The sequence below is a fragment of the Tinamus guttatus genome, unplaced genomic scaffold (assembly GCF_059628265.1).
Source record: "Tinamus guttatus ecotype Peru unplaced genomic scaffold, ASM5962826v1 Tinamus_guttatus_pri_ptg000314l, whole genome shotgun sequence".
NCBI classification, from domain to species: Eukaryota; Metazoa; Chordata; class Aves; order Tinamiformes; family Tinamidae; genus Tinamus; species Tinamus guttatus.
The window spans coordinates 10,627,342-10,639,862 of record NW_028288848.1 but is presented as its reverse complement, the minus strand read 5'-3'; the positions used below and the strand labels follow the sequence as shown (position 1 = coordinate 10,639,862).

The 12,521-nt window shown below is 36.3% G+C and overlaps 1 protein-coding gene across 1 annotated transcript in view; it reads right to left on the bottom strand.

Annotated features, from left to right (window-relative positions):
• ERCC6 (ERCC excision repair 6, chromatin remodeling factor) overlaps positions 1–12,320 on the bottom strand; it is a 39,742-nt gene extending 27,422 nt beyond the window's left edge. Inside the window, exons 1-4 of the mRNA XM_088528740.1 lie at positions 11,753–12,320; positions 9,784–9,904; positions 8,302–8,410; positions 5,648–6,404 (exon numbers count right to left, since the gene is read on the bottom strand). Coding sequence (XP_088384866.1) covers positions 5,648–6,404; positions 8,302–8,410; positions 9,784–9,904; positions 11,753–12,183 — 1,418 coding nt within the window. The 5' untranslated portion in view covers positions 12,184–12,320. The remainder of the gene's footprint in view (positions 1–5,647; positions 6,405–8,301; positions 8,411–9,783; positions 9,905–11,752) is intronic.
• Positions 12,321–12,521: the final 201 nt, after the last annotated feature.

Sequence of the window (12,521 nt, the reverse complement as noted above, 5' to 3'; positions counted from 1 at the left end):
AAAGATCAATGACTCAAAGTGACAAATGCTGATAGTGATTGCTTCAGACTTTATCATTACTGGAAAGGAGAAATGACTGAATTAGTCAATTATTTTATCTGACTGGGTTAAAGACTGAAAACAAGAAAGCAAATACCTGGTTATCACACTACAGTCAAACAATTGCAAATTACAAAGCTTCTGAAGTGACAGCTAGGTAAAGAATCCATACTAAAACTAAATTAAATAAATACAAGTGACAAGGTGGGCGGTAATTTGTGCAAGAGTCAGCCTCTAATTCTATATTCCAGTGCAAATCATCACTAGTCAACACAAACTTCAGTCTCCCCTGGGAAGAAACAGATTGCCCTCTAGTGTACACTAGAAAAAGTGATTCTGGAACAAGGAAGAAGAAACTTTCCTTAGCATGATTAACAAAAGCTGATAGCTCTCCTGGGTTTGGCTGTCAATTATCATTGGCAAGAATTTAGTTCCTTCACTTTAATCTAACTGATACATCTCTTACATTATTAGATGCCTAGAAAAATCAGTACATTCAGAATCTGAGTTACACTCCTAACTCTCCTAAAGAAGTGTTTCCTTGATACACGCTATACTGAAGTGTGTAACTACAAGAACTACAGAATTGAAGGTTCTGGTGCTGAATGTCTATCAAAGGGAAAAAAACAGCTCAAAGGAAGTGGAAGCAATTTTTTGTCAATGTCACAATAAAACAGTTGCAAAAATGGGAAGAAGTTACTCAGTTTTTGATAAACTGTGAACTTAATGTAAATCACTCTATTCTGGTATACTCTACAGCAAAACTTAATGATCTCCTTTTTAAAGTGTAAATATTCCTAATGGTTGAGGCAACGGGAAGACAAAACACCATTTCCTAGAGCAGACCAGAAAGTTGGCCAGGCCGGTCCTCCACATTTCCACAGATGTTGTATTTTGGAGAGAGGAATACCGGCCGCACATATTGTACTTGATTACAGAGTAATATACAGACCTAATAAGAAGATTCCTTACTAATCTCAGTTAAACCTTATTAGCATGCCAAACCAAACAAGAAATACAGGTTTTTCTGTATTAAAGTTTCTTGAAAATACAAGTATGGTCTTTGCGAAATACACTTTTATATTGCCGTTGGTCTCTAACATGGGTATGATTTTATCCTGCAAGAACAGTATGAAAGCCATATATCACACAATTAAATCTTTCTTAATGTAGGATTGTGTTCATATACTAATCTCATTTCCCACTTATTGCAATACCCAAGAAAGAAATTCTACATCTAAAACACAGTAATGAGCACAATCTGATTTTTTTTTTAAATAGTCAGGAATCAAGCTGAGCGTTTAATATAGTTTGCGTTTTTGAAGCACAATATGTTTTCTATTTTAGACAGCTAAGAATCCCTTGCAGATTATTTTAATTTGCTAAATTAAGGCATTCAGCATTACTTTTCTGATCTCACTTTTTATGGACTATATGGGTGAATTTAATTGGTACATCCTAACAGATGAAATACATGCAGTTAGTAGCACAAGTATCTGCAAGTAAATTGAGACTGATGTAGACAATTACACACTTGAGCTTAGAATGAAAGGTGTACTCAGTAAGTGAGCCAAAATATATCTTCATTTGAGTCTTGGCTTTGTCATTTTAAAGAGCAGTTAGATGCGCTAAGAAATTGTCTTCCAGGAAAGGTAATATTTGATCTTTAATTTATAACTCTGAAACATGGAAAGATTCAGTGACTCAGATATTTCAGAGACAGCTAGCACATAAAAAAATGAGCCAATCAAAGGAAAATAAAACCAATTTTTGGCCAATATTAGTTTTTGGTTTGATTCTTTGTACCAACTGCTCTATATACTGTAGTCACAGCATAGCCACAATTTCCAGCAATTCAGACCCTTGGATGTCACTTGAAAGGCCTGGAAAGAAGTAGCTTTTTGAGCCTTGTGTGCAAGTATTTGACAGCAACTGAATGAAGAGCTATCCAAATAACTGCAGTATGTGCATGTATTAGTGATGCTTAAAATATAACGCTTTAACTATGTTTATTATGAGCAGCAAAAACTTATTCAATTATATTTTTATTAAATGCAAATTTTTGCTATGTATCTTGCTAAGTATTTTGTTAAGAGGAGGGAAAAAAAAAATCGACAGCCTGCAGCATCCTCATCTGCAAAATCTTCAAAAACAGTAACCTCAGAACACCATGCCGTTGTCTTGTTGCAAATTTGGCAAAGGTTTATTTCCTGTGCATTTAACCTGCATAAATTACTCGTATCTTTTCATTCTACGTAGAAGCTTTCAAAAAGTAAAAACAGACCAACAAAAACAGAAGCAGTTCCCCTCATTTAACCATCTTCAAATAAATGGTTGTCTGGCCCGCCAACCCCACCAGACATGCTCGCGAGATGCTCACGTTCCATCATCCCCAACTCTGAGCCCTTCTAAACCGAAACAGTCACCTGCATGCTACGCACAACCGACATCTGCCTGCTGATGGAGTTCAGATCTCTAAGACCTTAGGCTCCAACCTAGGGACCACTTACCCAGGCCTCTGGATTCTCCTGGTAACAGCCAATATCAAGGAAAGTTGGGAATGATGATCTACCACCTTTGTCTTAATCCTAAATTTAAATGTTTGAGCGTCTGCTATGTATTTACTTTACCTCTTGAGAAAAAAATTAAAATTTACAAGTTTACTTAAGAGTATGAGCTGAATTCTGTACAGCTAACTTTCTTTTTACTGCCTCTTAATCACATCTTGCTTTGAGTGGGCTTACTGCCACAGAGTAACCTTTGGAATGAAAGAACTTAGTGCTCCCACTTGCCTGCCCTGTTTACTGCAGAAACACCAGCTCCCATTCCAAAAACAGTCGCTTGTTCTAGAGATTCTTAGCAGTCCCACAGCGAGCTAAATATCATGCTCTAACAACATCACAGTATTTTCCCCTTGACACAGACCAATCTCTTCAAGTCCCATTCCTGAAAAGTTTTAATGTTAAGAAAACTCATTTCCAGTCTTTAAAAGTGTAGGACTTTATTCAGCGCCCAGCACAAGACTAAATGTTCAGAAGACTAAAGTAATCCTAGCGGATTTTCTCCTGCTCTCTCTCGGGTAAAATATACTATAATCTCACCCATTCATTTGCATTCAAAAGCAAAACTGACATGAAATAAGACATAAATGTAAGCAAATGACAGCATTTCTATAGCATTCTTAATATGTTTCTTAATTCACTACATTTTATTTTCTCATGGCATTTCCATAATGAAGATTACCTGGGGGTGTCAGCATAAAACCATCAATGTGGACAGCTGCAGCATAACAGCTACAATAACTGCAGCTATGAAATTTTTAAGAGATGTAGTGTTTTGTTGGCAATTACAGTTATTGATATTTCTAAAATTCATTTAGGCTTTTATTGTAACTTTAGTAACCAAAAGAAATGTAGTCTATGATATGACTTTGCTAAGGATAAATTGTCACAATCTTAACGTTATTAAAAAACGCATTTGAATGAATTTAAACTGTGAGCCATATTAAAACTTTCAATCAAAATAAATTACTCCTGATGAAAACATGGAATTAAAAATGATTTAATATTGGTCTAACTTAAATGTGAGAACAGTTTTATCCAATAAAATAGTAAATATTTTACCAATTAATATATTTTTTGTCAATGAATCGAATTAAAAAAAAATTAAACCTATGGACCTCATTCAGATTAACCTCTTGCCCAAACTTCCCTGTTCTCAAGAGTAGTAAACTATGCTTTAACTTTGAAAAAGTATCCTCAAATTGAAAGCCTATTGCCTCAATCAGCTCCAGACCTGCCTTGGTAATCCAAACTCTGAAAGCAGAACTAGCTCTTCCTACCAGAGGTTCCCCTACCAACAATAACAAACCTACACTTGGAATGTGAGTAGCTTTGCTTTCAGCAGAAACCTCCTCTTCCACAGCAAATCAGGTTCTCTCCATGGGAAAAGATGAGTATTAGCACGTTTTCCTCTTGACTTCTCTTATACCACTTCATTTAAATTCACAAGCTTTTATTTTTGTGGAAACCTAATTTGATTCTGCCAACCATTAACTGGGTTACTCTGCTATGGCTTTATCATTTCATCCAATCAGCCCTTCCCCAAAAACCATAATGTCTATAGTTTCTTCTGCTCTAGAGCAGTGCTTTTCAAGTTTGAACCTGTGAATTTCTGGAGGACTGTAAACTAGCTGAAACACAGCCAACAAATAATTAATAGTAAGCAAGATAAAGGGTTCTATACGAGGTTCAGCACTTACACTAGAAAACAGACAAGATGCCACTGGTTACAGAACCAAACAAAAGAAAAATTTAGTTAACTTTGTTCCCACTGTGGCCAGAAATATCTTTCAACTTTACTGACATCTAATTAGCAATTTAACAAATTAGATATCACTTCCTACTTCCACTTCCACGTTTTCTAGACAGTTGTGAAAATTGAAACATTGTACAGTCTTCTTGTTAGGAGCTCAATAGCTACAAAAAGATCTCAACAGTATGCTGTAGCTAGAGAGATACCATTAATTTCCATGTCAACTTTCACAAATCATCAGATTATCAAGAAGTCTTTCAGCTGCCATTTTTAAAAGTAACTTGCATTCCTGACATCTTAGTAATATTTTCCTACTTAACTATTTATTTATTTATTTAATAAAAGCTGCTGTCTCTTCTTAGAAATCTTACTAGAGTTTATAACTGCAGGTCATTATGGCAGCAAAACACACTACTACTACCATCATAACTGCCTCTTTAAATAAGGGCATATTTAGCATCACACTCATCAAAAGCAACAAAACAAAAATAACTGTGAAACAGGACAGCTCTTTTTAAGTTTGAACAGCAGCAGCATAAATGTCCAGTCCTATTTACATCATCCACCACAATTTATGCGATAGATATTAGGTACTAATAAAAATAATATAGGCTTTAAGTCTTTCCAGTACATTTTTAAAAAATATTTAAATCTGAGAACCATTTTATATTGAGTATTAACATATTGGTCTGCCTGAAGAGAAAGCTGTAAATTTTGTTGGAGGATATACAATCCTTACAAAACAAAGAGGTTGAAAGTCTGCTCTGATAACTTCATCTACAGAAGTGCAGACAGCTCTGTACATGATCCCTGTAGCTTTCACCTACACCAAAAAGTAAAAAACAGTTCTACCCAATACTGAGTATATTGTGATGAGCATAGGTACAGAAACAAAGAATATTTGATTAAAGAGTATACTTATTTGAACTAAGTTCCTCTCTCTGTACTTACAAAAAAGTAAAGTTTATTTCATTGCAATTTCCAAGACAAGTTCTGCAACAGACAGGAACTTCCCGTGACCTCCAATTTCAATTAACTAACATATTGTACAAAAATAGTATGCGACTAACATTTATTTCTTCTCAATTAGCACAGTTAACTATGAGAGCAGTAAAATAAGAATTCCACCTTAATCTAAACCAGATTTCTCTCACAATGTGTGAAACCCTACTTAAGTAAACAGTAATTCAGTCAATATATTGTTTTATATACTCTCCTTTGCCTCATTCACAATTTTACAAACAACAAACAACAGTACTTCTAGGACTAGGACACGAAAAATTCTAGGACTAACCTTAGTCTCTGTTTATAATAGTCTTCGTCTCCATCATCTCTCCATCTCTTTATTTTGCGCTTTCCTACTGCATGCTCTTCTTCCTCCTCAGAGCTTGGAAAGAAGTCAGGATCATCATCATCTTTAAAATCTTTCTTAATCAAATACTTTTCTTTCCTTGATAAAGGCTTAAGTTCATAATCAGAATCATTTTCAGCATGAGAAGATACCTGCTGTTCCTCCTCTTCTGCAGCTTCTGGATCAAAGAGCTCCTCATCAGGTACATACTCAGACTCTCCACTATCATCACTCTGCTCTTGTCTTAGCTTCTCCTTGGCCTCAAGGTATTTTTTTTCTTTTGGAATCCCTGCTTTTGACTGAATCTGAAGGGCACGTTTCTGAAGCTTGCTCATGTGTTTTTTTAAGCGCTTATCCGTTTTTGATAGAGTTCTGGCTTTACTCCTTTTCTCCTTTGTGGGAGATTGGATGGATGTGGAAGCTGCGTGTTGAACAGTTTTGGCTTGTGCTTTCTTCTTTGCTCCTTTCAGGAGTGATAATTTCTTCCTTTCGGATGACAGCTTAGCTTGATCTGCTAAATACTTCTCAAAGTCAGATGTTTCATTTAGCATTAGCTGCCGTGGCTTCCTTTGTGGCTTCTGAGGTATTTTAGTTCCAAAAGGAGTCATCTGGCCCGTACGAATAAGCTCCTCCCACTCTGTCTCCTGAGCTGGCATAAGCATGCTGCCAAGATGCAGTGGCCCTGATGATGGCCCAGGTTCTGTAACAAAATTGGAACATCCAACATCCATTAACACCTTCTGAATAACTCAAATACAGCAACAAATTTGTTTTCAAGCTTCAAACACAAGCATTGCTTTTATATACAATATAAATCTCAAAATTAACATCATACAGAATACAAGGAAAGAAATTCACAAAAGGGGAAAAGCAAACCAGAAGGCTGAAATAGACTGCAACTTCTTAAACTTCAAACTATTTCTCAAACTTAACATAGGAAACATTACACTTGTATCACAATGCAACTGCTTCTGAAAAAATACATACCAGAAAGAATCACCATGAACTAATAGCCCTCATTATCACATGTACAGAAAAACCAAAAACCCTGAGCAACGCTATTCATTTTTATTCCTGATTTTTCAGTCTTATTGGCTTGAAATTTGGCATTCCCGTTTACCCTAGGATACAGACATAAATCTTAATAAGCCCATAAAAGACTGTCTTCCCAGATACTTAAGAATAAAATAATCGCCAAAAGCAAAAAAGGAAAAAAATTGCCCTCAAAAAGCAAATAATCAAAACCACCTTCCTACTCTACAACGTTAATATCTATATTATGATTTTGAAAGGCAGGTTGGCTGCACAGTAGATTGCTATACAACAGCATTTCAGTCAATAGCATAAGGTCATTAAATGTATAAATACATACTTATTGCAAAATAGTTAGCGAAGTTAGTGAAATCAAAGAGAGGAAAAAGTTCTGGAATGCAGGGAGTTGGGGAGGAGCTCCAGCTTGAAATCTAGTATTAGATTTCAAAATAGCTATACCATAATCACCAGCATGGCATACTACCGTATATGGTCCAATTTCATGCGCTGTATTTATTAGTAAGTTTAATGAGAAATGATGCTGAATTAGGCATGAAACAGCACTCTGCTTACACCTCTTTCCCTGCCCTCTTCCGACTCCCCCCAAATTCTCAAACCACTGGAATTACTGAACTCTTCTTTCTTGTCTGGGACTCCCTTCACACCCTATCAACATTTCATCACCTTATCACATGTTGGAGTTTTACGGTATGAAACTGTGCAAAAACACAGATGCTTTTCTACCAAGAAAAAGTCAGAGGAGTTTCGACTCTCATAAATTTTGCTGATCTAGGAGAAAACAAGAGCTCTATGAGATCAGGAACCCACTGCAGCCATATGTTTGGAACTACTGGCAGAATACTGAGGTTACCTCTCTGCAAAAAATAGGCGCGGATGTTATGGACCTAACAGCTCCTAACGGGGAGGCACAGATGTCAACAGGGTTCAAACTTGTCCCTTAGAATACTGCAGATCAGTGATGATGGGCAGATATGTTCAAGCTGGAGTGACATAATCCAAGCTGAATTTACAGATGGCAGCAAGAAAGAACACAGGCTGAAGTACATTTGAGCAGGAAACACTGAGACTCTCTGCTCATAAAAATCCTTTCCTTAAGAGTGCAGCCTGACAAAGGGAAGCACTTCCCTCCCTCCATTTGCAGTGATATTTCCCAACAATAAGAAAAAAAAACAATTTCGTTAATGCTGATTGATAGCATTCAGGGTATAAAAAGTAATTCAATCATGATGTTAGTCATCTTTATCAAATTAGCCGTGAAAATTGTTAAGATTTCCAATTTATTAAGCCCGATACTCAAATGTGCATCAGCCATCCCTACTGAGCTGAACATGGATTAACTTCCATTTTTAAAAACTTCCCATGTGAATATCACAAGATCTGCAATTCTGCAGGTGCAGAGAATTAAGCGGTTTTAAATCTCTCTTTGTAAAGAAACCACTGAAATTTGTTTCCTTTTTGGCAAAGATCTTGCCAATTAGTGTCTAACTTCAAAAGGTATAACATCAGAGTATACAGAATACATGGTTTTCAGCTTTCCCCCATACCTTCATGATCCTCGATTTCACGATCATTAATTTCATCAAGAATCCCTGTTCCTCCAAGAATTGCTTGGAGTCGCTTTTGCTTTGCTTTGATCTTCTTTAACTGTTGCTCCTTGAACAACAAAGTGGTACATCATTTAATTTTTAATCTAACTTATAAATTTGCGAACTTTTCAAACAATTCTTATGTTATTATGTTTGCAGTATTTTCCATCAGAAAAGTAAATTCAAATATCAACAATATCCCTTTTGAAAAAGAAAAGATGTATGCTACACCATTTGTCCAATTCCAATACCCTCAACTGGCTATTTACCAGCAATGTTGTGATCCTTTGACGGTGTCCCAAACACATACAGGTTAAAGATTCACTAGCCTGCCCATGCCTCCATGTAGCACTTTTTTAACTACAAAGACTAAGCGAACTTGTGTACGGTACAATATACACCTCCACTCTTGTAACTTACAGATCCTATACAGAGATAATTTTTTTACACTTAAAGACTGTTAGAGACAGCTAACAACGGACTCCCAATCAGGTTTGAGTTTCACATGCAATTAAAACATGAGTAAGATACTTTAGATAAAATGAACACAAAATATAGAAGGTCCAACTACATGATCACTCTTCAGTGTAAGTCTGGTTTAGTGTGTCTTTACTCTGACTCCCCACCACTCTTTTATTTGGACAAATAGGAAACACAAAGAGATGCTGAAATGATCAAAATTAAAAACTCACTGGCAATGGCCTAAGACTGGAAAGAAGTATCTGGAGGCAAAGGACATGAACTTTTCAATCAGGTTGATCAATATTAAAAATATTAGGGTTCATTTGCCTGAAACAATGACCTGTTCTAAGAGCTCAAATCCTGACAAGGAGAAGTTTCTCTTTCTTCAAATCTCCATTTTCCCATTCACAGCTGGATATGTCCTTTGCTTAGCTTTTATTAACACCTAGATCCCACTTTAATTAAAAAATTAAAATAGAAAAAAAAAAAGATTTCTGCTAAATCAGCAAGCTAAAATGTCTCACAGAAAGGAATGATGAACACATATACAAAAAGAATACAGCAACGACAGAGGATTAGGTAAAGGAAGGTGGGATTGAAGACCGTGAGAGCGGAGATGCAGATCAACTATTAAATCATGCCCTAACAGTGCTATGCTAATGCTCCAAATACTACCGGAAGAGATTAAATTAATGCAAAGCAGTTTTACAAGCAGCTCCTGGAACTTCAGTTGCAGAGCATGTACAGAAACTCAGAGTAAAAATGAACAAACATAGCTGGCCCTCCCCCAACTTCACATCTTTAAATTAGGTAAGGTTTTTGTATTTTTTTTTTTTGAGAATTAACCTATTAAAAAGTGAAGAAACAGCACATTTGGACTGACTAGATTATTAAGCATGAATTAGGTCACATAATCCACATCTTAAACCAGTGTACAAGTTAAGCAAACTCAGCAGGAAAATAATGCAGACTAATCACCTTGTTATATTTTTGCCGTTTTACAGAATCTAGTTTTCGGTTTACATCTTTGCTCGTGGCAGCTTGAGGTGAAAGTTGCTCAATAATTTTATTTATTTGTTTCAGAGATATTGTACATGATCTGAAAAACAAAGGATCGCAACATACTGTTCATCTCTAGTAAAGAAAGCGTTTGAAATTACTTATGCAAAAAGAGTTAATTATTTACACCACCTGCAAAACAGCCATTATCCCCCTACACAAAAAACACCACTACACATTCTCTTCAGCTGTTATAGGGAAGTTCATTTGACCACATCTGTGTCTACCTCAGCTTTGCTCTCTGCAAACTTACTTATAATTTTCTGAATTCTACCTCTCTGCAGTTGAGATGCATTCTAACCAGCTCCCCAGGTGTCATTTGCTGCTTCTTGATTTCATTTTCTTTCAGTGCTTTTGAACCATCTCATGCCCCTTTTCAGGCTTTTTTTTTTTTTTTTCTCTCTTTAAATACATCATTCTCTTGAAAATCTCTTAGCTTTTTGATTGTTGCCTCCTTGACCCTACAGTCCCTTATCATATATTGCTACAGTCCTCTTTTACAATGCTTCAATCATTTATACTTCTCTTCAACTTCAATTTGTGTGGATGTCATCTTATCATGTACCTTTTACTACAAACTCCATGTCAGTCACTCAGAAAAAACAAAACCAAAAACAAACATCAACCAAACAAAAACACACTTCTCACTTGGCTTTATCTCCCATCATTCATTCACATTTAGACTCTGATCAAGTTCATCCGACACTCTACTCTACTCTGACATCTTTAGCTTCATTTCCTTTGCTCAACAAATCCCTGCCCCTTTTCTCCAAAAATCACCATTTCAGACCTGCACATGGTATTCCAGAAAGAATAGACTCAGCAAGTCTGCTTGAACCATTTGCATATCCACATGCAAATGCTTTAAGACTGTGGATGGTGAAAAATAGAGAGTTAAGGAAAAGATCACAGGATGTTTTTAAAATAGAAACAGGAAAAAAACCAATTCACAATGCTGTGTGCACTTCTATGAATAACTACACAGTCTAATTAAAATGGTTACACTGCTCCATTTTTCCTCTCAGGAATCTCTGTGCAGGTACAGAGTGTCTGAAATTAGGCTGCAGTTTTGCAAACTTACTTAATCTCCCTTCTCCTCATGTAAACTGGAAAATTAATCAAGTGCATAAAATTAAGCATATCAATAAGAAGAGAGCTATGCAGGAGTTGACATATGTACTTGAGATGTGTGATATTCTTGAGCACTAAAAAGCAACATCACTGCAGTACAGTGAAGAAAAGAAGTACAAGTAGAATTATTCATCAGTTCACACAGTAATTCTAGAATAAAATTAGAGACAGAAAGGAGGACTTAAGACTTGGATTCAAAGACCTGTGACTACTATCCCTTGAAGTCTTCTATTGACAACATACCCAGTCAAACATTTGATTATTCAAAGTATTTTGTACAAGAACCAGTGTTAGATTGTTCTGGTTGTAGTACACTGTGGATATGGAGTCATCCAAGTCACATAAGCACATAACTGGAAGCAGATTAACCACATGAGGCCTACAGAACCACAAAAATGACACTTTTCTGAACGCAACTTTGAATGATGGAATACAAAGCAAGTTCTTAACTGCCCAGAAAATGGACATGAATGTTAGTCAGCTGGCAGACAAAGTTAAAAAAGACAACCTGCTCTATATCTTATGTCTCTATTGCCTTATTGTAAGCCTGAGTCAAAGAATCAAATAATAGCAATGCTTCACTGACTTTTTTTTTTTTTTTTTTTTTTTTTTTTTAAGGTGTGTGACTCAGTACAGGAAACATGATCTAGTGGTTGCAAAACGTCTTTTCCTCTCTTAGCTTTTCAAGTCATGAGGCACTAAATACCATCAGATATCAGTAACAGTAGATACTAGTAACAAAACACACAAAACTTACCTTACATCGTCCAGCACCGACTGATATTCTTTCTCTGCATCAGCTATTTTTGTTGCTTTGTTGGCTTCATTAATTGCATGATCTACTTGCTGAAGGACTCCTTGCTCCAATACATCCTGATCATAGACATCAACTCCTAAACCTTTGAGCTCTGCAGCCTGAGCACTGTCTGAAACAGACTGAATCTGCTGCCTGTTGATATGTAAGAGGGGTTGTCCTCTTCTGGAGGCCTCCAAAGGAGCAGCCATGGAAGCTGATGGCTGATCAGCAGAGTTGGGAACACCAAGACTATTACCCTGGTCATTGCTACAAAAGCCATTTTCTTGTTCGACTCCCACATCTTCTGTATTATTCAAGCAATTATTGCTTGCAGTGGTAACAAGGTCTTGTTCTCGGATATCGCTTGACAGGTGGCTGTTATCTCTTGGCATCCTCTGCTCAAACACAGAAAGAATGATAAAAATCAAGTCATCATGAGAATGCTCAGGTACAAAAAATTCCTTGGGGAGGCTGTGCCCACATAAAAGCAAACAAAGCAAAGAACATATTGCTTTATAAGCAAATTCTGACTTCTAAATAACTAGTAGTCTGTTCCTCCATAATATTCTCTCTTGCTTAAAGCTTCTCCAAACTGAAATCAACAATTGAAAGAAAAAAAAAGTAGCAAAATACCTTGATAATACCTATACAGAGTAATTCCTGTATCAACATATATAAAAAACGGCAGTAACATTTATTCTCCTTGCCAGCAGCTGACCTGGATGGATCA